The 15,551-nt window shown below is 44.8% G+C and overlaps 1 protein-coding gene across 1 annotated transcript in view; it reads right to left on the minus strand.

The window, feature by feature from the left end:
* Positions 1–12,990, minus strand: part of POLE2 (DNA polymerase epsilon 2, accessory subunit) — a 404,236-nt gene extending 391,246 nt beyond the window's left edge. The window contains exon 1 of the mRNA XM_086936593.1: positions 12,882–12,990. Within this exon, the coding sequence (XP_086792719.1) occupies positions 12,882–12,949 (68 nt within the window). The 5' untranslated portion in view covers positions 12,950–12,990. The remainder of the gene's footprint in view (positions 1–12,881) is intronic.
* Positions 12,991–15,551: the final 2,561 nt, after the last annotated feature.

A 15,551-nucleotide genomic window follows, 5' to 3' on the forward strand; every position in this document is an offset into this window, starting at 1 on the left:
CCAGCGTACAGGGCATTTCCGTAGTCAAGTCTACTTGTTATGAGTGCTTGGGTGTCGGTCTTTCAGGCTTTGGGAGATCCACTTGAAGATCTTGCTGTGGATGCGGAGGGTGTTGAAGCAGGCGGAGGTGACGGCGTTGATCTGTCGGGTCATGCTGAGGGAGGAGTAAAGTATGATGCTGAGGTTCCAGGCGTAGGGGTGGGGAGGGTAGCCGAGGGCGGTGGGCCACCGGGAATTATCCCAAGCTGAGAGGGGAGGCTCCTAAAGACAAGGACGTCTGTCTTCTCCGATTTGATTTAGGGTGGGTGTGGCATTTGGGTGGCAAGGGTATTTTTAGGGTTTAGAGAAGGTGTGGGTTTTGGGTGGCAAGGGTATTTACAGGGTTTAGGGTGGGTGCTTTGGTGGCAAGAGTATTTTTAGAGTTTAGGTTAGGTATGGATTTTTGGGTGGCAGTGGTATTTTAGGGTTTAAGGTGGTGTGGTATTTTGGGTGGCAAGGGTAAATGTAGGGTTTAGGTTGGGTATGGATTTTTGGGTGGCTAGGGTAATTTTAGGGTTTAGGGTGTGTATGGGTTTTTGGTTGGCAAGGGTATTTTGCAGGGTGCATATGGGTTTTTGCGTGGAACTGGTATTTTTAGGGTTTAGTGTGGGTATGAGATTTTAGGTGGCAGGGGTATTTTTAGGGTTTAGGGTGGGCACGGGTCTTTGGGTGGCAAGGGAATTTTTAGGGATTGGGGGTATTGTTTTTTGGGTGGCAATGGTAAATTTAGGGTTTAGGGTTGGTATGGGTATGTGGGTGGCAAGGGTATTTTTGAGGTGGGTATGGGTTTTTGGGTGGGGAAGAGTAATTTTAGGGTTAAGGGTAGATATGCGTTTTTGGGACAGTAGGAAATTTGTAGGGTTTAGGGTGGGTATGGGTTTCTGGTTGAAAGGGAATTTTTAGGGTGGGTTTAGGTTTTTGGGTGGAAAGGGAATTTTTAAGGTTAGGGGTGGGTGTAGCTTTTTGGGTGGAAAGGGAATTTATAACATTATGAGTGAGTATAGGTGTATGTGTATATAAGACTGCAGTTGTTCCAGAGGTCGTTGTTTCATCATACAACCCTTTCAGTCAGAATAGCACAACTACAATGCGAATTAAGATAGGTGGCATCAACCATCATGTGGATTTACAGTTGTATAATTAGTGAAGACATTGAGATGGATTTGCAAGGGATTCTCAGATTACGCAAAGAAGGAGGTGATGGCAGAAGTGATATCAGATGGTCTGGAGCATGAAACAAAACTAAATTGGCAAAATGTGGAAGCCCTGTGTATAAGACCCAAGGTGGTCAAGAATGTACCCAGGGTCTTTTTAAGAATCCCATAGTAGGTGATCTGAACAGTCTAAGCTTGGTGTGAAATTTAAATCATATAGAATTACAGAGAGCTAAACCAAGTGACGGTTCATTTATGTATTTATATACATAGGTACCAGGTTATAAGTACTTGTGCTCCACCAATAATGTATGTTAACAGCCCAAACATTAGTCCAGGACCTTTCAAATTTCATCAATTAAGCACATTGTCAGCATCTGCGCAAGGCTCATGCACCGCGAGCCACCTCAGATATACAGGGGATGAAACAGAGTGACCAGAATATATAAAGGTGGCAGGAAGAGGTTGCATCCAGACACAAATCTGCAATCGCATGACATCTTTCATGTATAAAGGAAATGGAAAATATAACTGTTGGCTGACAGTGACCATTACGAGCATTACGCAGAATTCAACAAGCAACTTTTTATTCCATTAGACTTACAGAGTTACACATGCCCTTATTTAATCAGGCCTCAAAAACTCTTCTTACCTAGTCACTATGAAGAGTCAGATTTTATCAGGGCGAACTATTTTTAGGGCCTACTGACCCACTCAGGTGAGAGAGCTCGAGCTGGCAAAAAAACGGTATTCTATTCATTAAGAATGTGAATGAGCAATCAAGATGCACTTAAATCTTGTTTTTAACTGATCACATTTGCTGTGTATTCAAAGACCCAGGTTTAATGTCAGCTTATGTCCTCTCACAAAATGCTACTTTAATCCTGGAGACTGGTGTTTACTTTGCTTTCTGTGACTGCAAAGGTAGAGAATTTTGTAAAATGTACTAACTCTCTGACAATCGCACTAGGGTATGTTAAAGTCTGAAACTAAAAGGTATAGAATATCCGGGTTTTTTCAAATACACAACATTTAAATAGCTTATAAATTAACATAAAATATTTCAAAATTTAAAAACAGTCAGGAAAGCACTTTTTTTGTAAATCAGAATTGTGATGAAAACAAAGATTTGAATAGAATAAATATTTCCTGAAACCCGATTTCCAACACTATTTGTACGCTGTATAGTTTTATTGGTAAAACTCATGTCAGTGGGAAAAGTTGTGGCCTTTTCCAAGGAAAATGCAGTGTCTGTAAATTACAATGCACTACCACCTCATTCTCTAGCAATATATTTATTAAAAGTGAGAGCTTTTGGGGGGGGCGTGGTCAAGATGGCAACCTGAGAAGACGTGGGTCCCGTAGGCTCCCCATGCCGATCTTCCCCCGCCGACCAATTTCAGCATAAGCACCCCCATCGGAACATCGCTACCAGCCAGGAGCGGCGGGGGAACGTGGAGCCCGTCTTGAATGCAAATCGGGGCTTCAACAACGCCAAGAGAATCGCCAAAAGTCTGCCGCAGTGAAGGCGAAATGGCGCCCTAGCAGACGGGACGATGCAGGGCTTAATAACCCTGTCAAGAGGCGAGCCGTGCTGTCATACCTTGAGAACTCAGGTGCTTCGATTTGCTTGTTACAGGAAACGCAGCTCCTCTCCAAGCACTGGCATCGAATGCGCTCTAGAGCCTTCCCTCACCAACTGTACTCCTCCACCACGGAGAACAAAGCAGAGGTCGCCATTCTGTTCGCTAGACACTTTAAAGGCCAAGTGGGGGACAGGGTCTCTGAAATCAAGGGAAGGCTCCTAGCTTATAATGTGCGGGTGGGGGGCCTGGTCATCGGGTCTGTATATGTCCCAAACTCTAGACAAGAGTCCTTCCTTACCGGGGCCCTGTCAGACGTCCATGCTTACCAGACACGGTACACGCTAGTGGGCGGGGATCCTGACCTTGTGATGGACCAAGATAGAGACAGATCGGGTCGCCGTTATGGCGCAACTGGGGCCATGTCCCTGGAAGGAAAACAGTGGTTGACTAGTAGAGGCCTTTCAGATATCTGGCGGGAGGCACACTCCCAAGCTACTAAGTACACTTTCTACTCTCACATGCATCACACTTATGCTCGGCTGGATCACTTTATGAGGACACCCGATCTTGCTGCGGTGGTAACAGACGTAGACATTGTCCCGGCTGCACTCTCAGATCACAATGCTGTCACACTCACGATGAACGCCCCCCACACGAAAACGCAATGGCGTTTGCGGGAGGCCTTCTCACATCGAAGAGGGGTTACACAGCAATTGCACGTGCGCATCACTGAATACATTACGCTTAACGACATACCTGACGTCCCCGTGACAGCGGTATGGGGAGCACTCAAGGCGGTGGTGCGTGGAGATCTCATAGCAATAGCGGCGCAGAGGCCCGAGAACGCAAGGGAAGGAGGGAGTCACTTTCCGCGCAATTGTCGGAACTAGAGAAAGTACACAGCCGCACCGGGGACCCCAGGATATGGCAACAGCTAAAGCAGCCAGGGCGCCTGGATTTAGATTGCGCAGAGTACGCAGTCCTACGACTGCGACACACTTATTATGTGGGAGGCGATAAAACCGGGCATTTGCTTGAGAGCAAGCTTAGGGCACGAGTCCAAAAGTCTAAAATTGCTACTATCCTGGGCGATGGTGGGCAAGCACTTCAAGAAGATGAGAAAATACCGGAAGCCTTTCAGGCCTTTTATGCCTTGCTCTACAGTGCAGAACCATATCTAGACAATAAGGGAGAAGCTTACCTCAACAAGTCGGCGATCACAGCACTTAATGAAGCGGGTGCAGCTTCCTTAGTCGCACCCATTCGGACAGAGGAAGTGGTCTCCGCGATAGCGCGCCTAAAGCCTTTGAAAGCACCATGGCCATCGGCTTCTCTGCCGATTTCTATAACACATTCTGTCCCCTGTTAGCGCCACTCCTGAGGCGGAGAGACTGGGACCGTGCTTACCAGGCATCATAGAGCCTGATCAGTTGGGATTCATCCCCAATAGGCAATGCAGTGACAACACCAAGCGCCTTTTTCATGTAATCGATTAAGCCCACTTCAATAATTCTGACGCTTTACTACTATCTGTCGATGCTGAGAAAGCGTTCGACAGGGTGGATTGGGGTTTTCTAGATAAAACTCTGGTGCGCTTTGCTATAGGGGAGCGCTTCCGGACATGGGTCGCCAGCTGCTATGACGCACCTTGGGCAGCGATTCACGTCAACGGTGTTGGCACACAACCCTTTGACATCCAGCATTTGTGCCGGGACGCGCCCGCGGCTACGCAGGGACCTCGCTCAACGCGCTCCACAGGGAGGGGGATTGAGGATTCCCAACCTGTCGAGGTACTTTCAGGCGACACAGCTGCGCTACCTCCTGGAATGACTAACTGACTGACTGACGGACCGCCTTCACCCCAGGGATGGAGCCACAAGCATTCGACCAGTGGAGAAACTCCGACTGCAGGTCTGCGGGACATTTGTTCGACTTAAACGGTTTTATTCAGTTTGATGCCCTAACAGAAATGTATTATCTAAATGCACCACAGCGTTACCAGTACTTACAAATCCGACATTGGCTAACGCAGCCGGACATGCGATCACAGACCTTTATAAAATGATCAGTCCACCACTTCTCCCATCACACTCTGCTGGCCAGAGAAGATGGGAAACTGAGAGGTTTTACAGACAAAGAATGGCGGGACATTTATCACAGGGCCCACCATACGGCCAGGAACACGGCCAGTAGGGAATCTGCAGTTAAGATCGCGTCGTACTGGTACCTGACGTCTGCCTGCCTCAATAACGGTAACCCAAACCGCAGCCCTATATGCTGGAGAGGATGTGACTAGATAGGGACCCTACCTCACCTGCTTTGGGACTGTGTAGAGGTGACAGACTATTGGAAGGTGGTTCTGGACAACATCAATGCATACTTCGACACAGAGATTCCCTGCTTCCCAGCCTATACATTGTTAGGACTCCCAAATGCACTTACATTCCCACTAAAGTCGATTAGAGGGAAACAAATGGGGTTAGCATTGGGGGCTGCAGTTCAGCATATCCTTTCACTCTGGGGCACTACGAGGCGTCGTACACACACAGGCTGGCTTCATAGACTCTGGTATATATTGGGCATGGAACGAATTCAGGCAACCCTCACTGAGTCCACGGAATCATTTAACACCATCTGGCAGCCCTTCCTCACCTTGCTAGACAAGGAATTTAACAAACTTACGTGTCCGAAATACCTAAGATTGCTGCGTCTCACGGACACAACTTTCGCAGGGGCCACCCCCACATAAGTGGGAAAGCGCAGGGATTCTAGTTCTGCACCTCTACACGACGAAGGAGTGACACACCGGTTGGGGAGGGTCGCGAGGGAGGGGGGTGAGGGAATTGGGGGTTGTTGGGGGGGGGGGGAAGTTGTCATGTTCAGGGGAGGTTGGGTGCGCTGTCGGCTGACGCCTGTTTTGAACATGCTCGCATGGACACATTACTTTCATATGTCTCTCAAGCTTGTATTCCCAGGGTTCCGGGGGAAGGTACGGTATTTGGGCCGATGGGAGCTCGAAAGGAGCTTGTGTTATTGTACTGTACTATACCTGCTGCACCTGAAAATAATAAACAAAGTTAAACAAAAAAAAAAATGAGAGCTTTAAAACATGAACTGAGAAACATTCCTGCCTCCGCCCTGATGGCAATGCTGTTAGCGAACTAAGAGGCAAGTCAGGGGGTCATGTGTACTCTATATGTGAGCTAGACTTGTATTATAACTGGATGCAAATGTTTACTGTAATAAATCAAACAAAATAGTTTCTTTGTACAGCAGACATGCTGAACTCACATATTTGAAGGCGCTATCATATGTGAAAAATGCTGGCTCAGTGAAATATTTGCCCAGGATCACACAATTCGAGACCAGTTAGGGGTCAAGAGCATTACAGTTAGGTCGAGAAGATTATTCAAGTCACTAGAGCTTCAGGTCTGGTATTATTTTTCAAAGCCTGTTAATACTCCATATTTTTGTATTCTATATTATACAATTTTATCTTGGGGGTGGTGATGGTTGGGTTTACATTTTCTTTTTTCTCCTAATTAAAAGAGGATGAGTTGGGTTCTATTTTAATTGTTACCTAAGAAAGCTCGCCTCCATAACAGAATGTGTATACAAGTCGTAGAACCACGTATGATTAACTGCTTAATAGTCTTGCTTGTGATCAGGAATGCAATGTATTCACCATCAACTTTTATTCTTTTGACTACTACAACACCTTCACATTCTTTTGTCTCCCTCCTACATAGGAGGTTTAGCATGTATTTGCAGCCCCCAGAGTGAAGTGGCCAGTATATTGTCACAACCAGTGCTGTAGGGGAGGTGGGGGCCGGGCCTGCTGACTCCGATACACAGCAATAATTAACAAGCATTTGCAAAGCAATAGGTCTCGCATTATTAAAGTTTGAGCTATTGGTGTTGCATTATTTAGCAATGCCAATAGCTCAAACTTTAATAATGCGAGACCTATTGCATTGCAAATGCTTGCTTTAAATGGATTTAGGAAAAAAGGACCGTTAGCAGTTCTGGAATGGGAAAGCAAACTATGCGGAGCCAATCGGCATGCATTAGGGCAGATTAACAGAAAGTGAGCAGTAAATCTTCCCAACCAAGCAGACAAGGTTTGACAATGTGAATTATGTTTGAATGTTTTCAGCTCTATTTAATATCTCCACAGACAGTGCACTGTTCGAGCAGCCTTTGCTGGTATCTGCTCGAAGAATGTGAATGTTGGAAGGTTTTCAGGAGAGAGCATGGCATGTGTAGCCTCACAGACGCCGTGAAAAATTTGCAAAACAGATACCGAACGGAGCACAACAAATTCACTGGGCTCAGTACGGTTAAAATGTCTGCTGAACTGTGGCCGTGCCATTCTGCCTCTATTCACATCTGTGCACACTAGCGGACAGATAAATGGATTTGCAAAGTCGGCCGCGATTCAGGAATGTGATTTGGCTGTCATATTTCACGCATGCTGCATGCAAGCAGGTCACACAGATAATGCAGGCAACATCTGTAAGCCGCGGTGCTGTAGACGATAATTAAAGCGATTACTTTCTCTGAACAGGGCGACAACAAATTATACAAATGTTGACAAACACGGATTTTAAATAGCTCTACTTCTTAGAGGGCACCGGCTCTGGTTTTCTTTCTTTAGCAGCCATTCGGTATATTTGCACATTCTTCCTTGCAAAATGATATTTGCCTAGTAGCTTGCAGCATATTGTATTTTAATTTGCGCTGCTGTTTATCCAGCAAAATGTGCTCATCCTATTTGTTAGGGTCTCCCAAATACAGTTCTTCCACCTCGATCTAGCAGTAGTTTTGCCGAGAAAAAATAAGCACTAAGCAGGGCTACGGCAGGAGGGGAAATGAAAGTTCGATAGTCACTCCCCGCAATATTAGCTGGCTATGGACGGCACAATGGGGCTTCGGAGGATGGGGGGAGCTGCTGGTGTCCTTGGTTTGCTTGCGCGGGACGGTGGGGGTCAGGCATGGCGCTATTGGGGGTTGGTTTTGGACGGTCGAGGTGCGGGGGAGGGAGATATGAGGGCAGCCGCCGAAGTGCATTTTAAAATGCTGTTGGTGTTGTGCAAGCGCGCATGCATATCTCCTGTCCTGGGTGCGCTACACAGGGAGTTGCCTCTCATGGGAGGCAAGAGATGGGCACACGCAAGAGACGGACTGGAAATTAGCCCTACGCACGTGAAAATCTCCTGTTTACGCGCGCATCCACATTTCCAGTCCGTCTCTTGCGCGTGCCCATCTCTTATCTCGCATGAGAAGCAACTCCGTAACAACAGTTCTCGCTGGCGACCGCTTCGCGTTGCGTCGCCAGGCGAGACCTAAAAACGGACTTTAAAACTGATGCCTATCAAGCCCTAAATTCAAGTCCATAACTTTACAGGTAAAACACTGGTCAATTTCTCAACAAAAACTGTGGAAACCCTTAAGGTAATCATTGTTAGCGGTGATGTCCCGGAGTACATTCCACATCTTTTACTTCACCTTGTATTCCCTAGGAGCATTTGCTTTTTGCAGATGATGTGCTTATACAATCATTTTTAGGCAGCATATGACTCTTGTAAAAATCATACTACAAACTGAATTGCCTCCAGGTGTCTGGGTGTTTGTGGCAGGGCAAAATCAATAGTTCTGGAGCTGAGGCTGAATGCAGTGTAAGGTTTTCATAGTGTTGTCTATAGATCATAAACGTGTTCAGACTATGCACAGCTAATTCTAGGCCTCTTTGCAGAGCACCTACAGCAATGGTCACATATGGTATTTGTAATTCTATGAGAAAATGTTTGATGTGGAGGTATACACCGGTCAACATATCTTCTTCGCCAATGGAAAAGAAAATACATTGCTTACAGATGAGTGGGTGCAATGTGTGTATGAGTGGGATGAAGCAGAGGACATAAAAAGAACATGCATGCAAAGGAGAGAGTTAAAAGACTGTGCTATTAAGAACAGAGATGACATGAGATGATATGCAAATACAGAATTTCAGAAAGCTGTAGGTAGGAAAAGAGCCTGCGAGTCTTAAAGCAGTGCTTAAAATGGGCAGTTACTCTTTAACTGCGCCGGTACTCACCGGTACGGAGTACCAGCACTTCTTACTTTTATCACACCGAGACTTCTCTACTGCTGAGAAGATTACTGATGCTCATGAAAGGGTTGGGTCATTGGCTGTGAGTGCTAGTGAGAATGAGTTGAACCTGTCCCTGACAGCCAAGGCACTGCTTCTGTAGCCCTGAGCTGGACCGCCGCTGAGCTATTCAGCAGGGTTCATTTGCATATCTTCCGGGTGCTCACCATCATGCCATGTTTGACAGAGCAAGGGTTCATTTGCATATCTTCCGGGTGCTCACCATCATGCCATGTTTGACAGAGCAGGCTCCATTCAGGCCCTGTGCTGTCAATCACATTCACACTATAATGTAAATTTGTGCAAACACGGGAATCATGGCAGGCCACTAACAGTGCCAATTAAGAAAGCCACAGGAGGAAAAGAGTTTAAAATTGCTTTAATTACACCCGAGTCTGTTGTGTGTCTACTTATGTCTGTGTGTTTGTCTGCATGTGTATGCCTGTTTTTTGCGAGAGAAAAGCAAGAGGGAGAGAATCAAGACACCCTCAGGATGTATTTTAAAGAAAATGCGTGGAACCCTTTTGTGTGTATGTTTGCTTGTTTCTTTCTGTATGTGTGCAAGTTGAGAACAAGGTATCTGCAACAATGTCTCAACAGGTATTAGTACAAATATAATTACACACTTAGTCAATAAGAACACAATCAGGGAAGTTCCAAATATAGGACTGAGTTTATATGAGAATCCCTAAGTAATGAAAAAGCAGAATCAACATTATTCAACAATGGGTGCAGTGAATATAACAAAGGGAACAATTGGGGCCTCATTATGATGTCAGGTGGATGTAAGGGGTCTTGGGAACAACCGACCTCGGGTCGGCGGTCCCGAAACCGCTATTACAATGCAACAGCACATGGTGCAGTCGCATACTCCCATTTCTCTATGGGAGCTAGTGCTGCGGCCGCAAGCCGGCCGTAGCACAACTTCCCATAGAGAAATTGAAGTTTCTGTTAATCCCTGGACTGTGGTGCCTGCCACACAGTGCATGGATTAACAGAGGGCACCAACAGGTGGAGGCTGCAGAGAGAAGGGGGCCCTGCTATGGGCCCCAAAGTTGCTTCCAGGCAGGCGTTTGATGTCGGAAAACCCGACATGGAAAGCCTGCCGGAAACCAACATGGTAATCCCGAGAGCGGAAATGCTGTCCTTAGGGATTACGGTGAGGCCTCTGACTGGTCGACAGGCACCTTGAGCCCATCGGAATCCAGCCGGAACGACAGTCCAGTTTCACGCCTGTTTTGTAATGCGGTAGTCAGAAGTGAAATCTATGATGTGACTCGGAAAGCCTCCAACCGCAGAGTCACATCATAATGAGGCCCATAGTGCTTGTGAACCAGTGCTCGTTAACCAGTACTAGTGTGGCTCATGTGAAACACATTAAAAAACAAAGGCAGGGTGCAAATAAAGACTTTAACGAGATCTTAGTACATGAACACAGTGATGAAGAAATTAATATAATCATGTAGTAAGTCAAAAGAGACACACATTCGCTGCCTCAAGTGTCGACAGCATTTCGACCCCAATTACTAAGGATCATCATCAGGACGATAATGCAGAAGATAATGAAGTGCTAATCAAGAAATCAAAATAACAGACGCAATGGTCAAGGCTGGTTAAGGCGACACCTAGAAACACTCCTGAAAACAACAGTTCTCTGAGGTGGCTCCAGTGGAGATATTCAAGTTTTACATATCTGTATAACACAATAGTAGGGTCCCAGTCCAATTGTCAACCTCATGATAGTTGGCTGGGAAGTCAAAAGATACTAAAGATAGGGACTGTTACTACAAATAAATTACTGATGCCTCAGTTTATGCAATAAAACAGGAGGACAGGGGTTCCAAACACAACCAAAATAAGACATTTCCCAAATGCGACTTAACATACAAATGAATCGAATTAACATATCAATAGCGCCCAAGACAAAGAATCAACCCGAGGGGCTGTGGTATATGTCTTCTACCTCTATTGTAGTTCTCTTTATTTAGTGTTGTAGTTCTTTCATCTCTGTTAGATTCTTAGCTATGTAATATGGAATTCTTCTATTGTATCCTGGTGATCCAGATTCTACTTCAGTGAAGCGGTTGGAACTGAACTGAAGAGATGCCTGGACTCTAGCACCAGTGGGTCTATTTATACCTTTAAGAATAAATAAGTTTTAAACCTATTTCTGCCTCCTCCCGCTCTTTACAGGGGCTTTCTGCAACTCAATAAGTAGCCACGAGCAACACTCAAGATCAAGGGTGTCGTGAACCCCTGCTTTAGAAGCTACAGCTAGAGTGGATTTCTTAATAGGCCTCTTCTATTTGCACCTCAACGACATTCATAAATAATGTAAAAGGTGGGTGAGTGAGTGAAAGGATGGTGGTTGTGCGAGTGAAAGTTTGGATGGATGGGTGAATGAAAGAGTGGAGGTATAGATGGATGGATGAGTGAATGAGAGGATGGTTGAGTGAAAGAATGGATGAGTGAAAGAGAGGGTGGATAGAGTGAAAGAGAGGATGGGTGGGTGGAGAAGTGAAAGAATGGGTAGATGAATGGGAGGGAGGATGGATGAAAGAGTGGATGGATGAGAGAAAGAGATCACGGATTGAGTGAAAGGGTGAATGAAGAAGAGAAAGGGTTGATGGATGGAGGAGCGAAAGGATGGATGAATGAGTGAAAGGATGGATGGATTTATGGGTTTGGAGGTGGATGGATAGGGAAGGGTGGACCTTAGGATTGGTGAAATACTGAACGATGGATGAAAGACTGAATAGACCACAGAATGTAAAGGTTAATTGGTGGACATCAGCCAGTGGATGAAAGTATGAATGGATAGATTGATGGACGAGATAAGATGGGGAGTGTCGTGATGACTTGCTTCATTTACTTGGTGCCATAAAAGCTTTAGTTCGAAGTCGAGGTATTTTCCTTTTCGGACTACTCCCTTGCTCAAAAATATATAGTATTGAGCCAAACAACAGCAATTAACAGTATGGCATTAAGAAGGTGCAACTATTACGAAACAAGGAAATGTTAACATGTCATCGTGTTTGTCTTTTATTTTGTGTAACGACTTAACCGGTTTTATTTATATAAACACATTTCTCATGTGTTGTGGTATGGGCTGCAACTATTATAGAAGTCATTAAGTATCATCATGTCTTGCCCATAGCCCCACTCACTCACCACACCTCTAGCTCATTTTAATGAGTACCTGCACTTATTTTTGCCCATTTAAAGCACTGCCTAAAAGAGTGAAAGACTGCACAGGAAAGTGGCGTAGAAAGAACATGAGTGATGGAGACACCTATCTCACAGAACTTAGTAATATTTAATTCAGTCGCATGTTTTCAAAAATGAAAATTTCTCCAATTACATTTTAGTTTACATATTTTAAGCCAAGACACTTTGAAAGGATTGCAAGATACGTTTCTTTGCCAACCCTTCTTTAAGAATCGTCTTTTTTCCCTACCATCACCCCCCAAAAAGACAATTTTTCAGCCCATTTAAAGCACTGCTGAGAACAATTACGGAAGCTAGGATTCTAGAGTCCAGTAACAACACCAGACACCCAGAGAGAGAATTCTAGTTTCTACACTGCCACCAAGTGCTCCCTCGTAAGGGGTGACACCTTAAGCCTATCTTTACTTTTGAGCAGTTTATAAGCTGTGGTTTATGAGCCCATCATTAAACCCAAAAACTAAACTACAAATCCCAAAATACAACGCGCTTATTGATCAAATGCAAACAATGGGTAAAGGTGTTACACTTAATGAGGGGGCATTCGGTAGCCGTGTCAGGTTGTGACTGCACTGTACTGAGCCAATAGAAGACACAAGACTCAGATTGCGTAGGCTTCCAGAATGTATGATGATCCGAGTTCAAGCTCAAACGCGACTTTACTTCGTATCCGCTCACTCGCACACATGCCGCTTTACCCCTGCCTATCATTCAGATGACACTCACGCTCGCAGGATCAAGCCATGCATCTTGAAGGCAGAAGTCACTTTGCTCTTCAATTTGTCTGTTGCCATCTTCCCGTCAGACTTTCGCGCCACTTCAGACTAGCCCGTCCACATATGGTAGAAATAAAAAAGGCACTAGATATTCTGCTTCACTAGCTATTAGAAAACGGGCAATACTTGAAGCAGAAGCGGAAAACCTATTTCAAACGACCAAGAAATATACTTTTTCGGCATATAACCATTGAAGTTGGCAAAATATCAACGTGCAAAAGCTTTCCATTTACTATAAACTTTCTTTTAACGTGCCCATAATAAAAATAGTAAATAAAATAATGACATCAAACCTTTTCTTCCAACGTAGTACATGTTGTGTACAGCTTCTCTATGATTTTATGGTCGGCTGTAGTGACTTAAAGCAAAAAAAAATACATTCACTTTGAATAAAACTGTTCTTACACGTATTATGTGATTATATTACACACTGCTACTGCCGCGACAAGATGGCGGCCTAATTTACAATCAGTGACCGACATCAAGAAGACGTGCTTCTGTTGAAAGTTGGTTAACATCACATAGGCTATCTGGAAGTGCACGTAGGTTTTTGTGCAATTTTATATAGCGCTACATCGGACCAAGAGCATTGAAGCACTTTATTTGAGCACCTGTTACATTGCACAAGGTTAGATTTACATTTCTCAGTTTAGTCGTTTGCGCAATACATACACTATGCGTTAAAACGAACCAGTTATATGAAATTCAAAAGATGAGTTCGTGGGCTATAGTTTCCAGCTCTATACGATGTTCTATGGTTTCACGTGGTTCTCCTAAGCATTTAATAAAAGAAGAATGTTGTTGTATTTTGTAAGTTGCATACCCCTTCGATTCAGAACAAAATTCTAGGTTGTGAGCAGTATCTGGTGCATTGATGAATATTTAATGCGATTAGAAGTGGGAGTAAAACGGTGTGAAGTGCCGTTTATTATTATTGATAACAAAAATTGTCTTTCAACGAAACCTGCTTTGTTCTACTTGAAATTTCAGTCTTTCCTGACAACTTTTTAGGTCTCGCCTGAGCCACCGCATGCGGTGCTTTCGCGAGACATTTAGTGAGTGGGCTTTAAAAAGCCGACCACAGTTTTTTGGGTGGCCTAGAGCGTGCGGTTACGCGCACAGTAACGCGCATTCCTCACATCGCTCGCGGACATCTATTTCTTTACTTTTGCTATAATCGCAGCACCCGCGCTTTATTTTAACCATGTTAAAGGTAAAGCATGGGTGCCGCGTTTGCTACAAGTGGAGTGTATTCTTCAGCTAGTGGTGTCCGAAAAACCACTAAAATGCGTCTGTGGCTGGATCTGAGGAAGGTGCAGTTTAAAATACTGCAGAAAGCTATTTCTTTGCCCGAGGACACCTGCCGATAGTGCCCTATCACCAGCAGGCGGTGTTCTTTCACCCGCAGCTCCCTGCCTTCATCTTGTTGCATTTGTACCTGTGTACATAATGTTGGTCATCACCACGGATCTAATTTTCCCACTATCCAAGGCTATACCTTTTCATATAGCTGCACTGTGTGGGCACACTCAACGAGCACCCACTGTTACTATCCGACCATTTGAAATCAGGGAGAAATACAGACACTTGCTTCCATCTTCTACGTGGAGCCCTTCTTCTAAGTTTTTAATTATTTTTAACTACTTTTTGTGGCACGTCATGCCTTTACTTCTGACAGATGGTTTGCCAGAATTCTTCACCTTTGGTTTCCCCTTCGGAGCTTGCCATGCATGAAACCATCTCTTTCTTTTGAAACCACATCTGAGCCCTTCACTCCTTAGCCAGCAGCATTCACTCTAATTGTTTTCAGCAGCGACTCCAACAGGAGACCAAGGAGAGGCTTGGCCAATGTGCTCCCTCCCCTCGATTCCCCGGCACTCGGAAGCGGTGCTTGCAACACCAGATTGCATCTTCCTACCCAGTGAGCACGTACAAATTGCCAGTTTTGAGGAGGCCAACGCCTCGGGTGGTTCTGCAGCCTTTCCCCAATTGCAGGCAGTCTACCAGCCCCAACCACTTCTGGGTTCCTTGCACTTCACCTGCACCACCTGTGTTCAATGTCCTGAAGGCAAAGAAAAAAGCTAGTGCAAAGCCTGTTGGGTGAGAGCTATGGAATGTTCACGACTAATATTAAAGGTGTAGCTATTTTAGTGGCGATGGAAAGGGGCTATTGCTGCAAGAGGTCAAAGGCGATCTAAAAGGAAGATGGGTCCTGACACAATTAAAATACTACAATTAAGAGGAACCCGGAAGTGGACAGTGCCATGGAGACAACAAGAAAGTTTGAGAAAAATCCCAGCTGATTAATTTCCAACACTCTATAGAATCACATCAGATTACAATCTAGGCCTTCCCCAAGAAAGATTAAAATGTGTACTTTTCTCATCTACTAACATGTACTAACAGGAGGTGTGCGAGATTGGTGATAAAACATGAAGCGGTTAGTCAACTTAATGGGTGTGTGGAGGATTCGCCATGCAGATAGTGTACACACTATGCTCAGTGAAGCATCAAAAACTCTAGGATAAATTACAAGAAAGATATTGCTTGTTGCAGTTTACACTATAATGATCACTTCAAGGCGTGTGTAGGTAAAATCAAAACAAATTAAATGTATTCT

Source organism: Lissotriton vulgaris, chromosome 9 (assembly GCF_964263255.1).
Source record: "Lissotriton vulgaris chromosome 9, aLisVul1.2, whole genome shotgun sequence".
Taxonomy (NCBI): Eukaryota; Metazoa; Chordata; class Amphibia; order Caudata; family Salamandridae; genus Lissotriton; species Lissotriton vulgaris.